This window comes from Dromiciops gliroides, chromosome 2 (assembly GCF_019393635.1).
Source record: "Dromiciops gliroides isolate mDroGli1 chromosome 2, mDroGli1.pri, whole genome shotgun sequence".
Taxonomy (NCBI): domain Eukaryota; kingdom Metazoa; phylum Chordata; class Mammalia; order Microbiotheria; family Microbiotheriidae; genus Dromiciops; species Dromiciops gliroides.
In genome coordinates this window covers 521,765,679-521,793,572 of record NC_057862.1, presented here as the reverse complement: position 1 = coordinate 521,793,572, position 27,894 = coordinate 521,765,679, and the positions used below count along the sequence as shown (strand labels likewise).

Sequence of the window (27,894 nt, the reverse complement as noted above, 5' to 3'; positions counted from 1 at the left end):
ATCCACAACTCCCTATTGGCCCATTGAGTGAAGGTCAAATTCCTGTCCCTGACATTAAGGGCTCCCCAAATTTATCTCACATTACTCCCCTCCATGTACTCTATACTCCAGCCAAACTGGACTCATGCTTGTGCAGCTAGGTTTTTGCTTATGCTCTTTTCTAGGCTTAGAAGAACCTTCTTCTCCCTTTTAACCTATTGAAATCCTACCCATCCTTTAAAATCCAACTTAAAGGCCACTCAATTGTCACTAAATCTCTGATGCCTTGGTGGATAACCTATTCCTCCAAACTTTACAGAGAATTTTGGGTGTATCTATTTAATGCACTTATACAATATTGTGACTTAGTTATTTGTGTTAGTGTCTTAGCTTCTTATTACACCATAAGTTTCTTGAAGGTAGGGTCACTGTCTCACCTAAACTCTGTATCTCTTGTAGCCTATTTGCGTGTTCTTCACACGGTAGGTACTTATTGTTCATTCAATGACCAATGAGACAGGTTCATAAAAGCTGCCAAATACTTTCAACTTTCATCTAAGTAATGCAAAAGCAAATCATGATCAACTTGGTTAAAAAAAAATTAGAAATCAACCTTCCTTCCACTGCCTTACCTCTATTTCCTTTCCAAGAAAGAAGCTGGCTGCTTTCTTTACCAACTGGAACCTCCAAACAGAATACATCCCCAAGACATTTGTGCTTACCTGTCTCTGAGCGGCAACAGGTTGTTGTTCCTCCCTTCAAGAGGTCACTGGGCTTCTCATGCTGACAGATGAAGCCTCGGCACCACTCACAAGGCTTCCTTATCCGACAGCAGCTGGAACACGAGGGAGACAAGAAGACAATTTGAGCAATGACTTAAGCCATTAACAGTAGTCAAAAGCCACGTCTGAGTTTTCCACAGAAAGGGAATGCCTGGGCATTCTCTCTCTCCAGACAGAGGCTGAGGGCACATGGGCATTATGAGACTCTTAATATCTCTGTAGCATTTTGGGGCGAGTGAGCAAAGGGGAGAGGAGATAGAGGCAGATTACAGTTAATAAAAGGAAACGTCCCATATTAAAATGGGTTGCCCATGGAAATGGGGAATTCACATCTTCAAGCAGAGGCAGAATGATCCCTGTCAGAAATGCTGAAGAAGGCATTTTGAGTTGGGAATGTATTGGACTAAAATGATCCCTGAAGTTTCTTCTAACCCTAAGATTTAGTGATACTTCTGTTCTTTCCAGTTGGGAACACACTTGTGCCAGTTTTCTGGGAGGATTAGAATCACTTTTTCATTTCTAGAATCTATTTACAGAATCCTTTGAACTCCAGTCTCCTCTATTCTCCCCAGAGGGCTGCATACCTAGCTGTCTCCCAAACAAGAGAACAGTGTTCATGGATGGATATTCCTAAAGGCCTTTGGATGAAGTTGAAAGACCCTGTTGAAATAGAGCACCACTATTAAGAAACAGTTGTTTAAGACTGTGACTGAGCAGCCATCCCAATATCATCCATGCCATACCACTTGAAGATTTGAGGAAGGTGAAGAAAATGAATAGTCATCTACTTCTTGAAGGTTAAGAAAGGAATTTGGAGAGCATGACATAATCCCATGGGAAAAGCTTGGTGGGGGTGGGGGTGGGAGGTGGAGAGAGGGAATGAGTCACCGTTTTATAAAATGGACTCCTAAGGGATCCTGATAACCCAAGCTATCAGGTCACTGAAAGCTTAACATATTTGTGGACGTGTGTCATTACCGTGGTATTATTGCAAGGTCAGAATTACAAATGATAGATACAGGGTCAGCCTACTGTTCCTGTACATTTAAACTTGTTTAAGTCTTTGGATACAATATGAATGGTTTCCCTGGAATCAGCTGAGAAAGGGTACTTATTAGTACGTGAAATCCTGCTTTACAAAACCCTGGGCTTGAAAAAACAGCCAATTGTTACAGAATCTAGAGGTAGAAAAAGGGATCTTAGAATTCACCCAGTCCATGCATTCTTAACCTTTTCCACATCATGGAGCCCACTTTGGTAGTCTGGTGAAGCTTATAAATCATGAATATGGATTTTAAATAAACAAAATAAAACAGGATTACAAAGGAAATCTTTTATATTGAACTAGTTCTCAAAATGTATTTTTTAAACTGAATTTATGGATCTCAGGTTAAGAACCCCTAATCCAGTCAAACCTTCTCATTTAGCAGTTGAAGAAGTTGTGGCCCAGAAAAGGGAAATAAGTGACTTGTCATAAGTCACATTGGTTCTTAGGAGGAGAATCAGGATTCAAATCCAGCACCTTTGATTGCCCATAGAATGCCCTGAATAATTAATGTTGGAATGGGAATTCCATCCATTGAGTGTCAGATTATCTACTCCAACCCTTTCATTTTACAGATCAGAGAATCCTCCAAAGTCCCAGTGAACTTATGGTAGAGGCAAGACCTTGATCCTTCATCTCCTTTCCAGTTCTGTGCTCTTTCCATTACACCACATCTGTCTCTACTGATGATGTGTGAGCAGCATTTACAGGAGGAGCTAAGGGGAAGAAAGAAGGAATGAGATGCTCAGTGGGAAAATGAAATGGGGTATCAAGCTAACTACGACTAAAAATAAGAACAACTAAGACCAACTGGTACATCAGTCCATTTTATCTTAAAGGAAGATCAGACTATGTTGAAAGTTGGCTGAGATGGTTTCTGTAATCTATAGAGAAAATTCCCAATGGAGGAAAAAGTGTCCATGGAAGAGAGTAAAGACCACTTTCATGATTCCAATATAGTCTATTGTCTATCAATCCATAACTTCTATCTATATTTAGGGGCTCAGCTCAAATTCTGTGCCATTTATGAAGTCTTCCTTGAAGAGTCTAGTCCCCACTGCTCTCCACTTGGTTATCTGCAGTATTATAGTCTGGGATACAAAGTTATGTTGCAGTTTTTAACCTCACAGGTCTCTTTCTAGGGTGTTTTTCCCCCTAGTATAATTTATATAGTTACTTGTGCCTTCCTTGGTTGCTGCATTTGTTTACATTTCTTATATTTCTGTTGTCTTGGACATTTGGAAAGCAAATTATTTGCCCATGTCTGGCTTTCTTTGTAGGAAAACTTCAAATATCTCCTTTTTATTAAACACCCATATATTTTCACTGATGGCTAGGTTCAGGTTTGTAGTGTATATCACCTAGGATTGCATCATGAGTGCCTTTGTTCTTTGGAATAAGTTATTTAATTATCTTCTGTAGTTTCTGGTGGGCACAGAATAGTGTTGTATTATTCAATTTTTCTTTCCTTTACATTTGAGTCTTTCTCCAAGTCACTTGAAGAACTGAACTGTTAATGACAACTATCTTCTAGTTTGCACCATAGGGTTCTCTTCTGGAAGCAACTTGTGGATTCTTTCAAGAGGTACTTTGTTTTCTGTGTTCAGATATTCTGTTTAGCTTTCATGTATTATTTCTTGCATTTGAGTGTTTAACTTTTTTGACCTGTCATGTTCTTCTGGGAGACCTATCATCTTTAATTGTTTCTACCTTCATGTTTTTCTTTTATAGTGGTCATGGTTTTAAAAAAATCATTATTGCCTTTTGTTTTCTCTTCTTCCAGCCTGTCCTTCATTTCTGTGTATATGCATTTCCAATCAGTTTTGTCTCTTTGGTGAGATATTATTAATTATATCTACTGTGAAAGCCATGAATTATACTGTCATGATCCATATTTCTCTCTTGAACCTTTCAGAAACATCCTGTTGTGTGGTTCTATACTCTTTTGGGAGTTCACAGGGTCTGTTGAGTAACCAGGTATTGATTAATTTTCCTTTGTTATACAATATTTATTCAGATAAGTTTGGACTCATTTTGACGATCTGGAGGTGATCTTCCCTGTTCTTATTTAATCGTACTCAGGGTTTCTAATTTGAGTTATATTACTCCTGAGATCTTTGGTAATTTCAGTCTTTTTCTACCCTTATATTCCCCTATCATTAACTTTTTGATTACTTTCCCATCAGTGGCCATTTCTCTGGGGGCTGAGATCTCAGCTCTTTCTCAAATAGGTAATTTATGTTTTACTGGGCTTCTCTACCTCAAGTGACTTCTGGGGAGGGGAACAGAACTGACATTAGCTGGATGCTGATTCACTTTCTTTCAGGTGTGAGATTTAAAATTGGATATTAGATCATAAATCTCCCCTACTTAACTTTTCCCTTAATTTATCTCCCAGACTAGTAAATGGAAGAAGCTTCTGGTTTTCTAGATAGAGCCTTTATTGTATATAAGGTGTTGTTGATTAGAAGGATAGGAAAATAGAAATACAGTACAAATCGTCTTAAATCTAGGCTTAGTCTATATTCCTTATAAAAACTCACCAAACCAAAAAGGCCACCTTTGGAGTGAGGGAGACCATCTGTGCCGCGCCGCCAGGAGTCCCGCCAAGCAGGCAAAAAGGCCTCCTCTCGTTCTCTCCACCCCGGAAGTCAAAAAACCCGGCAGGCAGTCTGACATGCACAGCAGGCGGACTGTACCTGGCAGGCAGTCTGACATGCGCAGCAGGCGGACTGTACCCGGCAGGCAGTCTGACGTGCGCAGCAGGCGGACTGTTCATCTCCTCCCCAAAAGGGTGGTCCTTGAAAAACTGGCGTCTTTCAGTTATCCTAACCGACTGTTAAAAACTTTCATATTTTACCACACAGGTATGGTGGAGCCACACACACATGCTGGTGCCTGCCCCCAGTTGCCTCTGTTTCCTAGTTCTCTTACTGAACATTGATAGACTGCAGTAAGGATGCTACCTTACCCTAGACAAAACAAACTTCTGCTTAACTGTATCTCCACCTCTTCTGAACATTGTGGGGGGCAGGGAGGGATGAGTTGAATTCTATCACTTGTTGTCTCAGAATGTTGGAGTGGGGGTAAGGCCAGGGAGAGGGTGGAATGTGCTGTCAGACACTGTGGCTGCTGCAATAGCAGCAGCAAGGAAACTACCGAGTGGATCCCAGACCACAAGCTTGTGGGATGGGTTGGGTTGTTCTATTGGACCATGGAAGCCAATGGAGGAGGGGGTACTAAGTGAGTTAGAAATTAGCTTTCTCTGCCAGTAATTCATCAGGCTGTTACCTGAGTTAGACCATGGAGACAGCTGTAACTCTTGTGCATAATTGCTCTTTTGGAAAGGTTTGAGAAACTGTGAGGATCAGAAAAAAATGTCTGGTCTTCCATCTTTCATGTAACCCCAGAAGTTCTGGGCTGTTCACTTAAAGAGACGCAGCTTTGTACAGTGGAAAGAGTCTTGGGCTTCGAGTTAGAATTACTTGGGTTTCATTTCTTGCTCTCCTGTTGCCTCAATTTTCTGACTTCAGGGATGACACTGAACTTTATAGATCTCAGTTTTTCATTTTTAAACTGAAGGGATGGAATAGCATGACTCCTTCTAGCTCTTTTCTTTTTTAATTTTTAAAGAATTTTTTTTACAGGGCAATGAGGGTTAAATGACTTTCCCAGGGTTACACAGCTAGTAAATGTCAAGTTTCTGAGGCTGGATTTGAACTCAGATCCTCCTGAATCTAGGGTTAGTGCTTTATCCACTGCACTACCTAGCTGCCCCTCCTTCTAGCTCTAAAAGGCATGCTTCAGTGACCTGAAAAAAGTAATTCAACATTTAAAGTATTTTAAGGAGTAAAAATCCTAGGATGGATTTGATTGACCTAGGAGTCAAGAGGACTTCCAGCACTGCTACTTATCAACTGTCTGACCTTGGGTAAATCAATTAATGTTTCTGAGCCTCAAATGGGTTGCATTAGGTGATTTGTAAAGTCCCTCCTAACTCCAAACCCTATGATTATATGTCATATTCCATAATGAAATAGTTATTTTTTTTAAAGGGTGAGAACCCTTGGTTTAGATGAACAAAGTCCATACTTACTGTATTAGCACACAGACCCCAATGAGGACAACCAAGGCTACTATGGAAACCACCACCAGGGCAGTGATGGTCTGTTTCTTCTGATTGGCTGCCACCACTGCAAGGAGGTCTGCATGTTCACATCGTGCCCCAACATACCCAGAATGGCAGCTGTGGAGAAAAGGAAAATCAGTGATGCTCTATGAGATGACCTCATCCTTGGCTGGCAATGGGATGGAAGGGTTTAAGACCAACAAGGAAGTAGGGAAGAACAGAAAAGGCACTGGATGGGCGGTGGGGGGGTGGGGGTGGGTCAGAGGACCTAATCCTGGATCTGTTCTTTATGACCTGTGTGACTCTAGGCAAGTCACTTTCCCACAGAAACAGCCCCAGCTTTTTTATCTGTAGATTAAGGCAGGAGAGGAGTGGTAGTGCCGGCGAATTAGGCAATCATTGCAATCCTGCAAGTTTATGAAATAAGTCTGGTCTCATGAGTGGCCTTCTCAGTTCTGCTACTGACTGCTATATGACCCAGGACAGAGATCTTATTTCTAAATGTATGCAAAGGGCTATCACAGTTCCTACACATCTCCTTCACAGAATGACCAGAAGATTTAATTAGGGACAACTAATTTTATGATTCTAGGATGAAAGGGGCTCCCCAGGGATTATGCTGCTCCTTAGGCAAGCTTTGCAAAGGAAGAAAAAAGGCTAAGATGTGGAGGATGAAAGTTTTCATTTTAATATTCCATAAGGACCAGGTATTTTTTTAAATGAAGAATGTATTAAGAAGATGAGATAAAATAATTGTGCTAATGTAAATCAAACCTGGAGTGACAGATGGGAATTAATTTTCATTTCTCTTAAAACATACCTTCAACAACTAATCCAAACCATAATGGGTTCGAGAGATTGTGTACTATAACTGTGGACCAGGAGTCACTCCAGAAGACCTAGTTTTGAATCTTACCTAAGGTACTTATTAGCTGTGTGACATTGGCTAAGTCATCCTTCAGTTCTTGGGGCCTTACTTTTTCCTTCTCTAAAATGAGGGTTTCTGGACTTGATGACCTCTCAGTTCCCTCCCAGATCTAAAAATCTGTGATACTATGCTCTGATTGTTTGCTATATAATAAAATGATGTATGACCTTGGACGTGTTCTTGGAAGTGTGGTGCAGTGGAAAGAGTGGCGAATTTGGAGCTGGAACACTTAGGTTTAATCCTGCCTTTGCTATTTACTCCCTGTGGGGTTCTGGGCACTCTCACTGAGCCTCAGTTTCCTCCCTTGAGTTTGGTTAGTCTCTAAGGTCCTTTTCCAGTTATAATATGCAATGACACTAGATTTTAACATTCCTTTGCATTGATAATTTAAGTAGCAGAAGTAGCAGTGGCCAGTTTCTTGGGTAGGAAAGTCTCCCCCACCTATTCTGACAGTGATTATAAGGAAGCCCCCAAGCCCCACCTGGAGCTGGTTTTCTCCCTCTTTTGTAGAGGAAGTCTTCCTTGTCAGAAGGAAGACACTCTAGGATTATGCACTCTCTGATGTAGGCACTATATCCAAACACAAATCTCCAGCCCTGGACATTTTTGTCCAGACAATTTTTATTTGTCTAGAAGTCCCTTAATATATATACATTTACAAACACACATGTGTTTACATACACAATTCTGTACATATCTATTGCACTAGGGTTTTTTTTTCCTTCAGAATTCTGTAAAAGCATGATCTGGCTAAGAAAGTGAACATTGCCTGTCACATTTATGATATGCCAACCACTCTGTCCATTATATATATATTCACACCCTTCCCCAAATTTTCTTTCTTTTTAAAGACAGGATGAAAACATCATTCAACTTTTTATTTAACTTATTTATGGCAAAAAAAATGACAGTTACTTGTTAGTCACTACTTCTATACATAAAGATAGCACCTTTACTTTCTCAGTTTTAGATTTTAAAACTTTTAAGGAAATAGGTAAGAGGATGAGGTGTCATGAATGAAACCTTTAAGCAAGGAAGAATTTTGACTCAACCTCTAGCCTGGAAAAACAAGATTTCTGAGTATCCCACAAAGGCCCTTGGGTCATTTATATATTTGAGGAACCAATTTTCCTATGGAAAGAGATGATTGCAGGAAGTCCAGAGGGCTGTGGAACATGTAGACGCCTAAGGAAACTGGTAAGATTCAAACCTTTAACATCATGGCCCTGTTAAAGTGGGAATTGGTTCATGAATAGACAAAACAGCTTGTGTTTATTTGAGGCTAAAGTTCAAAACGGAGAAAATGCTTCAGATCCCAAGATATACATTTTGAGCGTCTTTTTATGAAAAAGGAATCACTGAGATCCAGAGAAGGAAAAGGGTAGTGGGAGAGTATGACATACTCAGATGTGAGCTGTGGGAAGATGACTTTGGCAGCTGAGTGGAGAATGGAGGGGGGTGGGGGGGGAAGAGAGAGACAGAGAGACAGAGAGAGACAGAGACAAGGAGAGAGGGAGGAATAAGCATTTATCAAGCAGCTATGTGGTACATTGGATAGAGCACTGGGCTCAGAATTAGGAAGACTGTCTTTCAGGGTTCAAATCCAGCCTTAGACACTTACTAGCTGTGTGACCCTGGGCAAGTCACTTAACCCTGCTTGTCTCAGTTTCCTCATTAGTAAAATGAGGTAGAGAAGGAAATGGTTAACCACTCTAGTACCTATGCCAAGAAAACCTCAAATGGGGTCACGAAGAGTCAGACACAACTGAACAACATGCTTCTACATTGTGGTAACATAAAAGAAGCTAAATTTTTGTGAATGGAAGGCATTAGGAGTAAATTCTCCCAGGAGGCAAGACTTCCTCAGGTCAAAGCCTGGGTTATTAGCGGAAATCATAGATTCATGAGATCATAGGGTGTAGTACTGAAAGGAAGTTTAAAGACCTTCTAGTTTAACTCCCCCTTTTTTTTTTTTTTGGCAGGGCAATGAGGGTTAAGTGACTTGCCCAGGGTCACACAGCTAGTAAGTGTCAAATGTCTGAGGCCAAATTTGAACTCAGGTCCTCCTGAATCCAGGGCTGGTGCTTTATCCACTGCGCCACCTAGCTGCCCCCCTAACTCCTTATTTTCAAAAGCAATGTGGTAAGGAGTCAAACCCAAGTTCACAGTGCAGAAAATTAATAATGTGGAATGTAAGCTATTTGAGGGCAGGGGCTGTTTGTTGTCTTTTTTATCCCTAGCACCCAGAGGGTAACTGCTTAGTAAAATGGGCTTAATTAAATAGCTAAAACCAAGATAGAAGCCCAGGCTCTTCTGAATCAAAATTTAATGTTCTTTCCATTTCATCATAGGCCTACAGCTACAGTGGACAAAGTCACAGCTTCCCTCACAGCTTTCTTTACTCATTTGTAAAAATGGGACTCACTTGACTTCCATCAGAGAAAGGTTAATGATAATTAACTGATCCACATAAAGAGCCTAGTGTAACTGGATGAAAGGCAAAGCATTCAAGCGTTCCAGCCAGGTGTATGCTTTCCCCCAGGTCCTCCCCTCCCCCAGTGTCCCCACCTTCTTCCCTTTCCCCCCCCTGCAGTCTGTGATTAAACCTTAAGACCACAAGGATGCTTTGGTGTTTCCCCAGGAGCAAACATCGTGGCTGGGTGTATTTCCATTTAAAAAAGAAGAATTAAAATGTCTATGAAGTATAAGCAGGGCCCCTCCAGGCTCCAAGGCAAACTGCCAATGCAAGCTGCTCAGTGGGAGAGTTTGGCCCCTGGTCAGAAAACCCAGTAGGAGCTTCTCAGCTTTCTAAATGTTCTTCCCGATGAGCCGGGCCTGAGCAGGGCCAAGCTGGGGAACCAAGGAAGGACTGAGTGGCCCAATCCCCGATCAACAAAGTGAGTTCTGTTGGGCCAGAGAGAAAGAGCTCAGTATCACGGGCATCTTAGAATTCAATCTATGGGTAGGTTTTCAATCAGGACTTGATCGTTTTTCTAAAATTTCTGCTCTTCCCCTACTCTCTGGTATACTCAGCGTCAGAGATCGACTCACTGGATGCCAGAGCTGGAAGAGATCTTGAAACTGAAGCCTTCAGTCAATAAACACTTATTAAGCACTCACTATATGCCAGGCACTGTGTTAACTGTTGGGGATAGAAAAAGAGGCGAAAGACAGTCCCTGGCTTCAAGGACCTTAAAATCTAATGGGGGAGAGGGTAGCTACGTGGCACAGTGGATGAAGCTCCAGCCCTGGATTTAGGAAGTCCTGAGTTCACATCAGACCTCAGACACTTGACACTTACTAGCTGTGTGACCTTGGGCAAGTCACTTAACCCTCATTGCCCCGCAAAAAAAAATCTAATGGGGGAGACAACAAACAAATATGTACAAACAAGCATGTACAGGAAGAATAGGCAATCATTAACTACAATGAAGAAGGGTTGGGAAAGACTTCCTGTAGAAGATGGGATTTTAGTTGGTACTTGGGAGGTCAGTTCATGGGAAGGAGGGAAGAGCATTCTAGGCATGGGGAACAGCCAGAAAAAATGTCCAGAGTACAAAGACAGAAGGTCTTATTTGGGAAACAGCCAGGAGGCCAGGTCACTGGATTGGAGTATGTGGTGGAGAGTAAGGTATAAGAAAACTGGAAAGGTAGGAGGGAGATAGGTTACCAAGGGCTTTGAAAACCAAATGGAGGATATTGTATTTGATCCTGGAGGCAATAGGGAACCATGGAAGTAATTGAGGAGGCAACAAGGCAAGGTCACTTGAGGAGGAAGATCACTTTGGTGGTTGAATGAAGGATGTGTTGGAGTAGGGAGAGACTGGGGTAGGCAGCCTCTCCAGCAGGTTAATGCAATAGTTCAGGTGCAAGATAAGGAGGACCTGCACTAGCGTGGTGGCAGTGTCAATGGAGGGAGGGAAGCATATACAAGAGATGTTGCAAAGGTGAGACTGAAAGGCCTTGGCAGCAGATTAGATATGGGTGGTGGGGCACGGGGTGAGAGATAGAAGAGTCCAGGGTGACTCCTAAATTTCAAAGCTGAGGGACTAGAAGGATGGCATTTCCTTGTACAGTAAGGGAAAGTTAGGAGGCTGGGAGGGTTTAGAGGATAAGATGAATTCGGTTTAGGACATATGAAGTTTAAGATGCCTATTGGACATCCAGTTTGAGATTGGAAATGCAAGATGTAGGTCAGCAGAGAGGCTGGGGCAAGATAGATGGATTTCAGAATTATCAGCGTAGAGATGGTAATTAAATGCATGGGGGGTGGGGTGGGATCATCCAATGAAGTAGTATAGAGGAAGAAGAGAAGAGGGCTCAGGATAGAGCAGTGGGGGGGACACATAATGGCCAGAGGACATGACCTGGATGAGGATCCAGAGTATAAAAGGGGTGAAGAGATTTGTCAGTGGCTACCCTGTGAGTTGCTACAGTTGAGTCACCATTTTTCATCACATGGTAGAAATAGCACTGGTCTTGGAATCAGAAAACCAGCAAGTTGTGTGATATCTCTGTTTTCATTTGTAAAACAGGTGTGTGTGTGTGTGTGTGTGTGTATAATATTTCCTTAAAGAGTTGCTATGTATAAAGTATTTTGTAATCTTAAAACGCTATATGGAACTGCAAGCTATCATCCTTTTTATGATAGTCTTTTATAACATGACAAACTCCTGTGCCTAGACGAATCTGGAATATGACCAGCTCCCATCAGGGTTGCCAGTTTCATAGAAAGGCAAATTGAGTGTATAGAGTTGAGGATACCCTTTGCAACCTGGCCTCTTTGGAAGGTCTGCCCCTTTTCTCAAGCTCTGCCCTGCCCCACACTCCCAATGTACAAGGTGATCTCCTTGTTCCCTATTACCACATCCAAACTTTTGTTCTGCCAATATTATTGATGGCTTCTCCTTTGAAGTTCATGGCTTTAGATTCTCCAAGATCTTTGTCATTTTGTCATAGTAATTTTAGCCTCTAACTATAATGTTATTCTCAGTCACAACTAGCTGACATTTAAAGGCAAGGCACAATGTAAGGGGCTGAGATTTTAATGAAAAAAATGTTAAAAAACCATTCTGCCTTCATAGGAGTTTACATTCCCTAATATGCACATAAGTAAATATGTTAATAAAAAAAGGAGAGGGGGGGGGCGGCTAGGTGGCGCAGTGGATAAAGCACCAGCCCTGGATTCAGGAGTACCTGAGTTCAAATCCGGCCTCAGACACTTGACACTTACTAGCTGTGTGACCCTGGGTAAGTCACTTAACCCCCATTGCCCCACAAAAATAAAAAAATAAAAGGAGAGGGCAGTCATGATTGAGAGATCAAAGAAGACTTCCTGGAGGTCTAAGAGGTTAAAGTGAGGAGGTTGTATAGTCTAGGTAGGACATGGGGATCTGGATAAAGGCAAAGAGGCAGGAAATGGAAAACGAGTTCAGGGAATAGCTAACAGTTCAGTGTGTGAAGAGGAATACATTATTATGAAAAAAGCATGGAAAGGCAGGACTGCTTCCACAGAGCAGGGGAATTTGGAGGGTCCCCCCAACTCTCATGCAAAGTTTGAATTCATTTACCACAATTCCAAGAGGTTGAAGTCAGATTCTGGAGGGCTTTAAATGCTAAGCTGAGAAGTTTGTGTTTTATCACAGAGTCGGTTAAGAGTCATTAAGGATTTTTCCAGCATGCTCAGATCTATGCTTGAAGATGATTTTGGCAGATGTATGCACCACGGTTTGGAAAGAAGAGAGACCGGAGAGAGACCAATAAGGAGGCTACTGCAACAGCTTAGGCTAGAGGTGATAAAGGCATGGACTGGGATGTTGGCTGTGTGAATGGGAAGAAGGGAAAGAGTGTGATAAACATCATGGGGACAAATTTGATAAGGTGGAGGCAACAAGGGCTGGGTAAAGAAATGACCTCTCCTACGTTTGGGTGAAGTAGCCTGGAGAGCATGGCTATAGAGCCAGGTCAGGATGTTTGAAGTGGGCGGGAGTTGGGGTGCAGAAGACTGACTTAGGTGATGACTAAAGGGGAGTGACCTGGAGGGCTATGGACGGACGGACGGATGGACGACAGCAACGAAGATCTAGATGGCAAAGAGTGAACTTAAGAGGAGAAGGGGTAATAAGTAAAAAGCAATTCTCCAATTCCACCTGTGTCAGGCAGTGTGGGAGAGGAGCAGCTGGCTTTGCAGAGGACGTGACATGTGTTTAGTAAAAATCTAGGATTTAGTGAATACCAGAAGATGGAAGGAATGTGAGAGGAAGAGGTATAGCTTGGGTGTGTCCTCAGGATTGAAATATTCCATACCCATTTCCAGTTTTATGTTTCCCATGACTTTATGTTGTTATTGTCCTGGAATAGATATTTTTCAAATCGAGTTTTCTGATATAGATAGAAGCTAGCAGGGAGATATGCAGGGGGAGGTGGGATTGGAAACAGGGCTAACAGATATAAATTGTCAACAGTAAGTATCCTTATCATTGGATATTTTTGTTGAGAATTTTCTGTATATTCCCAAGTCAATTTACATTTTCCTCTCTCCTATACTTTATGATGTCAAAAGCCATTTGGGCTTTCTCCAGAAATCAAATCCCCAATTAGAACATTGTACCTGTGGGAAATTTGGCTCTGAATAATCTTGTTTTGATAAAGTTCACATTTCTAGGACCATAATCCTAGAAGAATCCAAAAGTGTGGTTCATTTGTGTGTTTTATTCTCTAAGGCTGTGATTGGCTGGCTAGGGCTTGTTTCAATGTTCTGCCACTCAGACATACAAATATTTACACGAGCTCCTATCTAGTCTTTCCAATTACTACATTGGTCCGAATATAGGCTGTACTCCACTCCCACCCACCCCCCTCCAAGTCTGGCTTGTATAAAACCGGATTCTGGTCTATAATCAGTGTTGTTTTTCAGTATATACTTATCTACTTACTCAGAAAGATCTCATTTTAGTTGGGCAGCTTGTATTATCAAGTGCTCAGCTCAGAGATTCCCACCCCCAGCTTAGGCCAAAGCCATTCTTTCTGGCCAACAAAGTCTCTTCTGTGGCCCAAGGGAAGGAAGAATGTCACTTGTCTATCTCATTGCAATTCAGTGAAGTTCTCTCCCATTTGAGAATGAAAGACAAAAAATTTCCTTCCTGGTCAGATGGTGGGTATCTGGATACCACATTCATTGGAGGACCACAGGACACAATCTTAACCGGCATCAGTTAATGAGGGTCCTAATTGTTATTTTAGTAATGCTAATGATGATGACAGGTAATGAGAATGACTATTTAAAAAATCTATGCAGAACCTTTCTTTGAGGATATCAGAGGGATTTGCAAATATTGACTTCCTAAGCCTTACATCATTTCTAAGACAGAGAAGGAGATGCTTGGGCTATGAGCTTCATCAAAAGCTATGGAAAGGAGAAGGCCTTAATTCAAACAAGCAACACAGAATACAAGAAGAAAACTTTAAATTTACCATTAAATTCTTAGACTACCACACTAGCTTCCAAACCACAAAAAACACTGAAACTCAGGGCTGGACGGGACATCACAGTTTGTTTATCTGATTCAAGCCCCTCATTTTACAGCTGGGGAAACAAAGAATGGGAGAGAGGAAATTACTTGCCCAAGAAGACCCAAGACTGGAGTCCCTGCCTTCAACTCCTTTCCAATATGCTGTTCAACGAATATTCTCTAATCATCACTTTGATCATGCTCCCCCACCCAGGCTCAAAAATATTCAGTGGCTCCCCACTGATTTTAGAATAAAATTCAAACTCATTAGTTTAGCACTGTGCCTTTCACAGCCTTCCACAAGCTGGCCCCAGTTTACCTTTTCTTTTCTTTCCTCTTTTTTCTTCTTTTTTTTCCCCCTTTATTGTTTATATCATAAAAAGTATTTTATTATTCTCCAGTAACATGTAAAGATAGTTTTCAGCATTTGTTTTCCTAAGATTTTTAGTTCCAAATTTTTCTCCCTCCCTTCCCTCCCCCCTCCCCAAGACAGAAAGCAATCTGATATAGGTTATATATGCCTGATTTCCCTTTTCGAAATAACAAACATTTACTTTCTACTGTTCCCACTCTAAATAAACCCATGTCAAAGTGGGCTCTTAACAGTCCCCTGAACATGCCTTGTTTAAAGCATTTCTTTAAACCTCTCACATAAACTGCTCTCCCTACCTTCTCTGTACCTTTTCAAATCTTATCCATTATTGGAAAAAAGTTTCGTGAATCATACTTTAGAGTTGGAAGGACTTTAAAGATTTAAGTCCACACCCCTCATTTTACAGATGATGAAACTGAGGTCTATGGGGCAGCTAGGTGGCGCAGTGGATAAAGCACTGGCCTTGGATTCAGGAGTACCTGAGTTCAAATCCGGGCTCAGACACTTAACACTTACTAGCTGTGTGACCTTGGGCAAGTCACTTAACCCCAATTGCCTCACCAAAAAAAAAAGAAAAAAGAAAAAAAAAAGAAACTGAGGCCTAGCTAGTGAATAGCAAAACCAGAATTCAAACCCTGATCTTCTGATTCAAAATGCAGTGTCTTTTGAACCTTTCTGTACTGTTTCTACAATCTAATCTCTTCTGCTCAGAATTCTTTGGCTTCCAATGGTACTTACTGTATGGACTACTTACAAAATTACTGCCTTGTAGCACCGAAGTCCTTTTCTGATGTACCGTCACACAACCATTCACAGGCTACCTTTTGGAGGCTTCTTGGTTACCTTCTATTTAATTCTCTATACAGTTTGTCTTGGGATCCCCAATACCAACTTAATAAATCTCGTTGAATTAAGGATGGCCTTGATATTTATCATAACCAGATTCTTCTCAAGTCCAATGCCCAGTGACATGGAAGTAACTATGACCTCTCGAGCGCCATGTCAATGGAATGGTTCTGTGACATCCAACTTTGACTATGGATCTGATGACATTTGGAGGCAACATGGCACAGTGAATGCAAAGAGATCTGACTGGTTCTGGAGTTGGAAGACCTGGATTTACTCCCCACCTTTGTCCCTTGCTACCTGAGTCACCGTGGGCAAATCTCTTAACCTCCCTGGACTTCAATTTCCTAATTTGTAAAGTGAAGACGGTGGACTAGGACTCTCTTGGGTTCCCTTCTAGCTTGATCCTATGCAAATAGAACATGACATACCAGGTGATGCATTAAAAAAAAAAAGCAACAACAATTAGCTATCTAATCAGACATGGAGGGTTGTGATCTGAACTGTTGAGATTTATACCACATGGTTCCCATAGTGCTCTTGAGTGAGGCCTGAACCAGATTAAAATGTAACTGGGAAATATTTAACAAAATCAACAAAAACCTAACAAAACATAGATCATATTACAGCTTAAAATTAAGGCAATATGTGGCCCATAAGGATCCTTATCCTTGGATTAGTGACCCCACTTTCTATATGAGTTTGACACTATTGAGCTACAGAATTGCAGGGAAGGAGAGGGAAAGAGAAAGAGAAAAGAAGAAAGGGAGAAGGAAAGAGGGAGAAGGACAGAAGAGAGAAGGAAAGGCAAAGAGAAAGGGAGAGGGGAGAAGGAGAGAGAGGAAAAGGGACAGAAGGGAGAAAGGAAGAAAGGAGGCAGGGAGAGGGAGAAAAGAGAAGTAGAGGGAGAAAGGGAAACGGAGGAGAGAAGGAAGAAGGAAAGGAGAAAGGAAGAAGGGAGAGAGGGAAAGGGAGAGACACGTTGTTATATTTACATGAACATATATTATTTCCCCAATTAGACAGTAAACACCTTGAAGGGAGTAACCCATATAATGTTCTTCTTGATATTCCTTATAGTAGCCCATATAGTGCTTTGATAGATCTTGATTGATCGACCCTTCTCCACCACCTTTGTGGGAAATGACCCATCAAGTCAATTATTTCTTGCTGGTGGATAGCACCACACCTGCACATGGGGATTCAGAGGTCCACAGACTAGGAGATACTTACTGACATGCTGGCTTCTCCTCCTCCACCAAAAACCTACAGGTTCCATGAAAGCAGTACTGACTGTGGGAATCTGGGCACTCATGAAAATGTGAAACCACTGCGGCTGCCATAGGGGGACCTGCTGCGACAAGAAAAAGAATGGGGTCAGACATCAGGTGGAATGCACCAGGATCGTTCATTCAGTAAACACTTATTATGGGTTTGCTTTGTGCAGCATGCTGTGTTGGCAGTAGATGCATATGTTATCCCATTGCCTACAAAGGAATGACTCTGGGCAAATGTTACTTGATGGTAAATTTTGAGGAGAGAACACCAAACTAGTCTGAAATCCCTCATGAAACATGGGCTATTTGATCCATGTGGGAGGCATCATGATGTAATAGAAAGGACATTGGACTTACTAGACAACAGAATTTGAATCCTGATTCTACCATTGACTCAAGCTTGCCAAGCCTCAGTATGCTTATCTGTAAAATACCTACCTTGGAGGGTTGTTATGATTCAAAAGGGATACTGTTTATAAAGGACTCTGCTAACTTTAAAGCACTATGTAAGTAGACATTATTATTATTATGAACATTTAATAGTCAATTTAAACATTCTTGGCAGAGTCAGAGGTGATGTCCACCATATAAATTTCAGCTGCTGTAGGATGACATTTTCAATCTCATTATTGGGGAGGGGAAGGATTAAGAGTTATTGGAAGTTGCCAGGATAATTCTCCTACTTAAATGCTACAGCACTTTCCATTTGAAAACCAACATCAATTTTATTAGCTATTCATCGCAACTAATTTTATAAATAAGGGAACTGAAGAGCAAGAAAGGAGTTTAAGACATGCATTTAAAGTCTCATCACAAGTTTCAGGCACAGCTGGCATAAAAATCATTGGCCCAAGTTCAGAAGCAGCTGTGTCACTCTGACCGCCACCCACACTGTCTCTTAAAAACTTGGAACCAAGTCATATGCCCGTGACATTGCTAGTGTCACACCTGATTTATATACAGTATGTTAGAATTGAAAAAATCCCTCAAAATAATCTAACCCAAGTTTATCAGTTTTACAAATGAAGAAACCGAGACTTGGAAAAGATTTTAGAAGATTCATGGTCATTAGAAGCAATGATGGAAAAATAAAGAATTGGATTTGAAATCACAAGATGTAATTTTGAATTTTGGCTCTTCTACTCAGTAGCAAGTCACTCTCCCTTTCTAAGACTTGGTTTCTCTCATCTGTAAAATGGAAGGGCTAGACTAGATGATTGCAGAAGTCCTTCCCACTCACCATCCTCCCAAACTTCGTGGTGTTTTTTTAAGGGGTTGTGGAGCAGCTAGGTGGTGCAGTGGGTAGAGCACTGGCCCTGGATTCAGGAGGACCTGAGTTCAAATCTAGCCTTAGACACATAACACTTACTAGCTGTGTGACCCTGGGCAAGTCACTTAGCCCCAATTGCCTCACTAAAAAAAAAAAATAGGGTTGTAAGGTTTGAGGTCTATGCAAAGGTTATTTGTAACAGGTTGTCTCCATTCCAGATTGATCCCCTCCTGCTTTCTGGTATCTTCTAGCCTGCCTCTTTTCTCTAATATTTTGTATCTGAAATGGTTCATGCTAGAAACTACATGTCTCATGGTGTACTCAACTGGGCCTCACCAATCAATCCCTGGAATCTCCCTGCTGAGATGAGAAATCAATCAGACATTCCTCAGTGGACCCCACCCTCTCTGTGACACTCTTGTCTCTCAAATGCATTAATGGACCAGAGGCATCCTCTGTAGAACTCAGAGAAATGACAAGAATTTGGTATAACCTGGAGCTTCTCACAGGACCATCCCTGACCCGCTGTGTTGCTGCTGCAACCTTGAGATTACCACGCTTGAGAGCACCTGCCTTACGTGACTGAAATCCAGATGCCCTGAACTGTTTACCTTGACCCTATTCCTATCTTAAGTTATGTCCAATGCCTTCCCTTGTGTGAGTTAAAATGTGTTTGGAATAAGGGGGCTTTCAACTTCATTGGCCAAGAGGTCATTTTTCAGGAAAGCCTCAAAATTCCAAAGTAGCTTCAAGATCTGGGTTTGAATGTTGGCTCTTCTATCTAGTATCTGTGGAGCCTTAGGAAAATTATTTTTTCCCTAAGACCATATTTCTTCATTTGTAAAATGAAGGTGCTGCAGCTTAGATAATCTCCAAGGTTCCTTTCAGTTCTTTTTTTTGTTGTTGTTGTTTTGTTTTTTTTTAGTGAGGCAATTGGGGTTAAGTGACTTGCCCTGGGTCACACAGCTAGTAAGTTTGTGTTAAGTATCTGAGGCTGGATTTGAACTCAGGTACTCCTGACTCCAGGGCCTTTGCTCTATCCACTGCACCACCTAGCTGCCCCCCTTTCAGTTCTAAAACTACACAAGGTTAGTAAGTGACAGAGCCAGGATGTGGTTGAATGCAGGCAGGTAATTTTCCCATTATTCCCCATAGTGGTACAGTGGATAGAGCACTGGGCCTGGAGTCAGGAAGACCTGACTTCAGATCTGGGCTCAGATACTTACTAGCTGTGTGACCCTGGGCAAGTCACTTAATCTCTGTTTGTTTCAAGTTCTTCAACTGTAAAAATGGAGATAGTAACAGCACCTACTTTGTAGAGCTATTTTGAGGATCAAATGAGATAATGTTTATAAAGTGCTTAACACATGCCTGGTACATTGTAGCCACTAAACAAATACTACAAATACTTATTCCCTTCCCTTTCCCTACCCTGCCTTCTCTAGGAACCACATTTCAGATTTAAAGAAAAATGTTAGTCAAGAATCTTTGTTTCTGGCTATAAGACATCCAGGATTCCTTGGACTACATTCCCCCCTTCCCTCACAACAACTAGCTTGATTGCTCCATTTCCTTTCTCTCACCCACAAGCAGCAGTTCACTATCTTCAGACTAGCAAGTCCAGACACCCATGACTCAATTCTGCCCCAGTCCTGATGGCCTGCACCTAACCTCATCAACATCAGACAAGTACATGTAATTCTGAACGAAAATTACACTTGATAGAATATAAACTTCTTGTTGTTTTTGTTTTTGTTTTTTCGTGGCAATGAGGGTTAAGTGACTTGCCCAGGGTCACACAGCTAGTAAGTGTCAAGTGTCTGAGGATGGATTTGAACTCAGATCCTCCTGAATCCAAGGCCAGTGCATTATCTACTGGCCTTGCCACCTAGCTGTCCCCAGAATATAAGCTTCTTGAGGAGAGGGTCTGTCTCACTCTTGTATTTGAGCCCTGGATCATCATAGACACTTAATAAATGTTTGCTGATTGAATTAACAACAACAAATACAACAACACAAAACCTACTGTCTTAAAACCACTTAGTGCCAAAAACAAACTTTCATTTCCAAAGAGTTTTTTACTTACCAAAGCACTTTCTCATCTATTAACTCATAAGTAGATTGAGTATTACAGTTTCTTTTAGACAGATGATAATAATAATGATGACAGTTAACATTTGGATATGGCTTTAAGCTTGGCAAAGTACTTTATATACATATAGAGACATACATAATTTTATTTGATGAGGAAACAGACCCTGTGTGGTAGTCAGAAAGCCTTTTTGGTCCTAGACTGACTCTCTCTCCCTCTCCCTCTCCCTCTCCCTCTCCCCCCCTCTTTCCCCCTTCCTTCCAACAGGCTGTCTCTCACCTAGACACATGTCTTCTTCTTGCCTGCCTACCCTCTCCCTTTTTCTGAAATCTTCCATTTAGAAACTTCCATTGCCCATGCAACCTCATTGATTGGCATCTCCCTACTTATAACTGCTGAAATAGGAAAACAAATGGGTAAGATCCTATCCCCTCCCTACAAAACCTCCTAACCTTTTGCCTACATCTCCCAATAGTGTGCTGCTCTAACACAAGGAATAACTGTGTCAAAGAGTTCCTCTACCTGAGCTGGTAACAGCTTGGTATAATGGAGTGCCAAGACCAAGAGGAATCCTTTTCCAGGATCATCATTAACTCCTCCCTCCTAACACGGCCTAAAGACCACCATGCTCAAAGTTCTAGTAATATAGTCTCATGGACAGAAAGTTCTGGACTTGTAAACAGTAGCCCTAATAGCCTTCCCCGCATAGCCTATTTCAGCCTCTTTGCTGCCACCTTTGACAGGTGAGTGTTGAGCAACCTTCTTTTTTATTTCAGGGTTGAGTGGTAAGTCTACTTCTTCTTCAGTTACCTTCCCTTTATCCCCACCCCTGAGCTTCAGTCCCAAATAGTCCAGAATAGTCCCAAAGAGTGAAAGCAACTTGCCTAAGATCACAAAAGACAACAGTAGAATCAGGATTAGAATACAGGCGACTTTTTCCTCTCCCGGGGCCTGCATGTTTAGAATGCCTATGAGCTCATGTTAGAGTCATAGCAATGTGTCAAGGCAGAATTTAGGATCAAATTGTATAATTAAGACATAGGTTCAGACAGTGGTGGTGATTATAAATACGGTCTGAATAACAACTTTTTAAAAAGTGCTTTCCCATCCATTACCTCATGGGATGGGATGGTGACTGTTGAGGGTATGTTGGTATGCCAGAGACCTCACTCCCCAATGTCACTTGCTCTGCTGATTACCTGTGATTCTTACTCTCAGTTATATATAAGATTACAGTATCTAGAAGTTAGAAAGGATGTTAAAGAGCATTAAGTCCAAACTTCTCATATAGATGAGGAAAATTTAGGCCAGAAAGGGAAAACAATTTGCACCTTGTTGCACAGTTAGTAAATAGAGGAGACAGGATTCTTCTAAGTAACAAACTCCCCTAGTGTTCTGCTATTCCCTTCCACCTTATTCACTTTATATATTTCATTAATAAAGTTTTTTTAAAAGAGAAAAACAGTTTTAGTTATTACAAGTACTGTAAAGTATTGTGGTATAAAAGAAATAACACAGGAATAGGAGCAAAGAGCCTTGATTTCTACCACACTCTCGGTTTTGCCACTAATTAGTTGTATGACTGTGGTCAGGTGATTTAGTTTTCAAGGGAAGAAGGGAGGGGGTCCTCATATGTCAAGTAATAATAATAATATCCACTATATCTCATATTGTTGTTGTTTGTTGTTCAGTTGCTTTGGTCATATGCAATTTTGTGACCACATTTGGGGCTTTCTTGGCAAAAATATTGGAGAGGTTGATTTTTAAAAATGCAAGGTAAACTATTAATACAATCTCCTGCAAACTCCTTTCTTGCTTAAGAAACATTTGAAACACGATAGATAAACATTTTCTCTCTCTCTCTCTCTCTCTTTTTTGGTGAGGCAATTGGGGTTAAGTGACTTGCCCAGGGTCACACAGCTAGTAAGTGTCAATGTTCTGAGGTTGGATTTGAACTCAGGTACTCCTGACTCCAGGGCCGGTGATCTATCCACTAGCTGCCCCGATAGATAAACATTTTAAGAAAGCCTTACAGTAGTAATTTTCCTATGACCTCTTTCTCTCTTGTACTCTGCACCTTTCATGGTGTAGTGAGGGTGGTGTAGATCCTCCCCATTCAGTATTTGGGTGACAGTATGCGCTTGGATCTCTTGTCATTTCTAAAGGGCCATTAAAGTCCAAATTGCAGGGGTGCTAGTCACCACGCCAAATACTGGATCTGTTCCCCCATCCTGCTTTTTAAAAATAGTCTGAATTAAAATTAATCCAATTCTAGTTTTGGTTCATTTTTCATTTATTTATTTATTTATTTTTGCGGGACAATGGGGGTTAAGTGACTTGCCCAGAGTCACACAGCTAGTAAGTGTCAAGTGTCTGAGGCCGGATTTGAACTCAGGTACTCCTGAATCCAGGGCTGGTGCTTTATCCACTGCACCACCTAGCGGCCCCTTTGGTTCAATTATTAATTAGCTATATGACTTGTTGGGCAAGTTAGGTATGGAAGTGAAATTCCACAATTCATGTAGAAAAAGAAGTGACTCCATAAACAACCTTTATGCATTGCTTCTCTATATGTCAGCTAAGTGGCTCAGGGAATAGAGTATTGCAATGGAAATCAGGAAGACTCATCTTTTCTGAATTGAAATTCAGTCTCAGACACTTGGCAAGGCAGTTACCTTGTTTGCCTCAGTTCCTTCATGTGTAAAATGAAGTGGAGAAGGAAATGGCAAACTGCTCAGAAAACCCCAAATGGGGTCACAAAGAGTCAGACACAACTGAAATGACTAAATAACAATAATGTCTGCATTGCTTCTCTGAATATTTACATTGCTTCTCAGTTACCTACTAGATTTCCTCAGGGGTAAATAATATGGACAGATAAAATCAGTAAATGAGTTTATTTGGATTTCCCCAAAAACCTTTGATAAGACTTCATAAAAAGACTATTGAAACAACTGAGACACCATAAGATTTTAGGGAATGTGTTTATCTTGGATAGGGGGACTGCCTTAGAGATAAGAAACAAAGGGTAGATACAAAAGAATACTTTCCTAGGTGAATAAATATAAATAGTGGAGTCTCCAGAGGGACTTTTGGGACTGCCTTCTTTGATCTTTTTAGAAGTTATCTTTGAGAATGTCTATGCATATAAGCCTCCAAGCTATTCTACATAGTGAAGTACCCGGTCAGTGAGTTATAAAGTAAAGGAAGATGTACCTAACAGGGCTGCATGAATGAACCAAAAGGAGAAGATAAGGTTCATGTAGATGAACATAGGCAAAGGTAAGATGTCAATCATCCTGTTTCTATTTGATTATTTGATTGTCCATCCTATTCATCTAATCTGATCTTCTATCGTAATAAGGCTCAACAGCTTAAGCCTTCTTCCTCAATGAATGGGAACATCCTGAACTTTGGTGATTCTGGAATCATGAAATCTTAAGACCCACATGGTGCTCTTCCAAGGTAAAGTGTCTGACTTTATGGATTCCTCATTTGGATTGACTTGACTATTTGCAGGAGTGAAGTTCTTCATCTGGTGACACTGTCCAGTCACAATCCAGCTAATAAATGCATTACTGATAAATCATTTCACACAGATCACCAAGAAGCCAAGCATTCAGAGGATCATTGATTTAGAGCTCAATGGGACTTTATAGCATATCCAATCCAACTTGTTCATGCTAATACTTTTTCTGACCTCCAAAATGACAAGCATCAGGAGCTAAGCAGTGATGACTTGTCTCACAACCAAAGAGTAAGGGAGACCATACTGGCTTAATTTACTTTAATAAGCACAATTTCCCCTTTTCTCAAATCTGTTCTAATACCACTTCATAGGCTGTCTTAAATATGGAAGAAATCACTAAACCACTAATAATAATATTAATAAATGAAATTTAAAAGAGATATTAATAAATGAAATAAAAATGGGATATTAATAAATGAAATAAAAATATATGTATAACAGTGCACTAACAAATTTAAAAGTACGCAACAACATGGGACATATAATTCATTAACAGGAATCACACCTAGTCACTTGAGTATCAATTTGTCCAGTGTTCCCTGGGACATTGTAAATTAGTCTGATTGCTAGTTGAATAGTTCTGGCTCTCTTCCATCCCTTGATCTGTCTTTTCTTATACCTGATCTAGGTAAATAGTATGGACTGAGCACAATTCTCATCCGAAATCTAGTCCTATCTTATCTAAACCTGACCATTTAGACGGTTCAGACTAGCTAGCAGTATAACTATACTCTGAGGTGTGTCAACCCTAGGAGCCTTTCCAGCTAAGTAAGGCACTAGGTAGCACCCATCAGGGCACAAAGGAAACCATGATTGGGTGAGGTCTTACATAGCACATCTGCTGTGAGGCAGTGAGATCTGACTTGGTCTTCCTGACTGATGTTTACTAATGGTGTATCACATGCTTCTGGATCCAGGTGCTTTCTCTGCTCCAATCAGTGTGAGCTGCTGGGGTTTGTTTTGTGAAGCTTTCTTGGAGCTGAAAAGGATAGAACTAAAAAAAGAAACAAACATCCCGCTGAGCAGCTGATACATTTTATCTCTAGGAAAAGACAGCTTATTTTCAAGATGACTTTTAAATCCATCTAAGAGAACTATACCAAATTTTTCTCCTGCAGTAAGATGTCTTAGCCATCTAGTTTTCTCAATTCCCAGATTCCTTACAAAATGACAATGTGTATGTTTTATAGGTAAGGGGAGGCACCAATCACCACTCCATTCAACATATGATGAAAGCAGAGCAGGTAAAGTGACAAGTAGAAATCAAACCCAAAGTTGGGGCACTGCTATGGTAAACAAGGTAGTATTAAACCCAATCATGGAGGCAGAAGTTTGTCAAGTTGGGAAAAGTCCAGTGTAATTTACCTAGGTCTCAATTCCAAAGGGCTACAGCTACCATATAGTAGAGCAGGTCGACTCCTGCCCAGTGTCTTTTCAGATTCATGTTGAAGTCTCCCTGTACCTCAGTCACATATGTTACCCAGAGCTTGGTGTTCAGAGTAGGCTCTTGGCTTTTCTTTCTTTAATGAAAACAACATGTCACCCTTTTATTTCTGAATTTCTACCATCTTGTTGAGGCAGTTGTTCAGGACCAGGGAGCACTTGGTCTTAGATTCAATATCCTGTTAACAAATGGGACACTCTACCTTCCACTTCATCTGTTTATTGATACAAGATGAGCAGAAACTGGGTACAAAGTGGCAGCCTCAAAAGTGTTCTGACCAAATGATATACTGGAGCCGGTTCTCTAGCACAGTGGTGTCAAACTCAAAAAGAAATAGGCTGCTAAACCTGTTAAGGATCCCTGGGGTTGCATATTGACTTAGAAAATCTCAAATTAATATTATCTATGTTCTATTGTATTTTTATTTATTTTGTTAAATGTTTCCCAATTATATTTTAATGTGGTTCCAGTGTGTACTTGATATCTCTGCTCCAGTACATAATTCACAGTTTGAGAGTCTTTTCTTCTCTACTCTCATTTTCTCTTTCTCTTCTTTGTTCTTTTCTAACTCCTATTCCTTAACTTGAATGACAGCCTCAAAACTCTTCTTGTTCCACCTTCATTCTTCCATTAGAGTAAGATGCCTTTGTACAGCATGTTCTAGCTGCTCCTTCAAGCCTTCTTCTCTATGCTGTTTCTTTAAATTCTCTAGCTGCTTCTCTTCTTTTGGAAATTCTTCTCAAGCTATTCTACTCCATGCTCCTGGTCAAAGCTATAAACAGCTGGTCCTGTAATTCCTGATCTTTGTTTTTGTTGGCCACCATTCCCCTGTGGCACTATCATTCCAAGTAGAATAGTTTTGTCCATAGTTGCCTCCTTCAAAATATTTCCTGAGAGCTTCTGGTTTTGAATCTTCATCTTTAGTGTGGCTCCTTTATTCTATTTTTGTGGCTCACAGGAGGAGATATCCCAGAGTCAGTTAAGGTTGAATCTTTCTGAGGCAAGTGCCCCTTGGCAACTTGGGCCTTCTTATCCCTGCCCCACCAGTTTTATCTCTTCTATCAACCAAATCTTCTTCTTCCTTAGGAGGAGGTGTGTAAATCAGGTCCCAGGTATTATTCCTTTCTATTAAGGTCTCTAGTATTTTTGAATGCTTGAATATATCAAGCAATTCATAGAGTACTGATTTGGTGGGTTTCCTAGACCTGACCTTACTATGAATTAACTTCCAGTCTCTTAGCTCTTGGACATTTATTTTTAAGATTCTTATGATGTCCTTTATTTTTATCCTCTAGATCTACTCCTAAAATTAGGAGCCTCCCATGATTCTCCAGTCACAAAACACTGCACTACTATTAAGTATGTCAATATCCATCTTTAAAAATAATAATAAGTTTTATCTAACAAATCAAACCTGATTGTGATAGCTATAATTATAACTCCAAAATGCCACCTCAAACTACCTCAGTATTCCATTTGGCTCTTAAAAATACAGTATAGTATCTGTAGTCCCTGTGTGAGAGTATAATGTTTTAGGTTTTTTTGGCAGGACAATGAGGGTTAAGTGACTTGCTCAGGGTCACACAGCTAGTAAGTATCATGTGTCTGGGGCCAGATTTGAACTCAGGTCCTCCTGAATCCAGGTCTGGAACTTTATCCACTGCACAACCTAGCTGCCCCTATGTGAGAGTATAATGAAACAGATGTTACATAAATAGAGTTACAGTGTTGTCATGTCGTGTCTCCCTGCCCCATGACACTTTTTTTTTTTCCAGGCTAGATATCTCTATTTTCTTGAACAAATCCTCAAATGGCATAATCTTTAGTGCCTTCTCTGTTCTGGTCACCCTTCATAGACCTGTTCCTGTTTTTCAATGTCTCATCTAAAATATCCTGTTCAAAACTTAAGACAATATTCCATATGTGGTCTTGCCAGGACAGAGGACAGCAGGCCCAGCAAATGTCTCACTCTGACTGAGTTCTTGAAAACTGGGCCAGTAGCATATATATTTACTACGTTTTCAAGTTGGAAAGGCTCTCCAAACTGTTCAGGTAATGGACCATATATCTCTTGTCTGAAGACCAGCCTAATAAAGTACAGTCTCATTCCCAGAATATTTTTGGCTATAAAAAGTCATGGAATGTGTAAGACTTGTAACCCACCTCACTGGAGGAAATGCCCACATGAGTTTATAGATCTTTCAAAGCATCAATGTAATGTTAAACAATAGATCTGGCTCTGTTCTCTTTCATGTAGTAGTAGCTACTCAAAACAAAATGTCTAATGCTGGCCCATGAAAGTTTTTGGTTATTCAGTTACCATCTGTTTGACTCTTATTAGAGCAGATAATAATGGATATGGGTAATCACTTGATAGTGATTAACAACAAGAGCAATCATTAAGTGATTTTTAATAAGTGGAGTCCTGTGAAACTGTGCTGTGGGCTGTAAAATGAGTTAACGAATATGGCCCTTGGGGAACTCATAACCTCATATATGACTGACTTTGTCCTATTATCTACCTACAGACTCTTCCGTCAGCTTTGGGATCCCTGTGGAGTCCTGATTAGGCTAGGTCCACCTGAATCTTAGAGACCAGGTAGAAATAGTAGGATGAATTTGGAAGGACTGTAGGAGAGTTCCCACCTTCTTTCACAAACATATACTATATTTTAGAAATTCAAGAATG

The 27,894-nt window shown here is 40.8% G+C and overlaps 1 protein-coding gene across 3 annotated transcripts in view; it reads right to left on the bottom strand.

Annotated features, from left to right (window-relative positions):
• The window catches only part of TGFA (transforming growth factor alpha), a 128,904-nt gene that overhangs the window by 4,063 nt on the left and 96,947 nt on the right, over window positions 1-27,894 (bottom strand). Inside the window, exons 3-6 of one of the 3 annotated variants that reach the window (XM_043989276.1) lie at window positions 16,827-16,947; window positions 5,903-6,052; window positions 2,430-2,522; window positions 702-814 (exon numbers count right to left, since the gene is read on the bottom strand). In XM_043989276.1, the coding sequence (XP_043845211.1) occupies window positions 702-814; window positions 2,430-2,522; window positions 5,903-6,052; window positions 16,827-16,947 (477 nt within the window). The remainder of the gene's footprint in view (window positions 1-701; window positions 815-2,429; window positions 2,523-5,902; window positions 6,053-16,826; window positions 16,948-27,894) is intronic. The other 2 variants (XM_043989277.1, XM_043989278.1) reach the window with 2 other exon arrangements.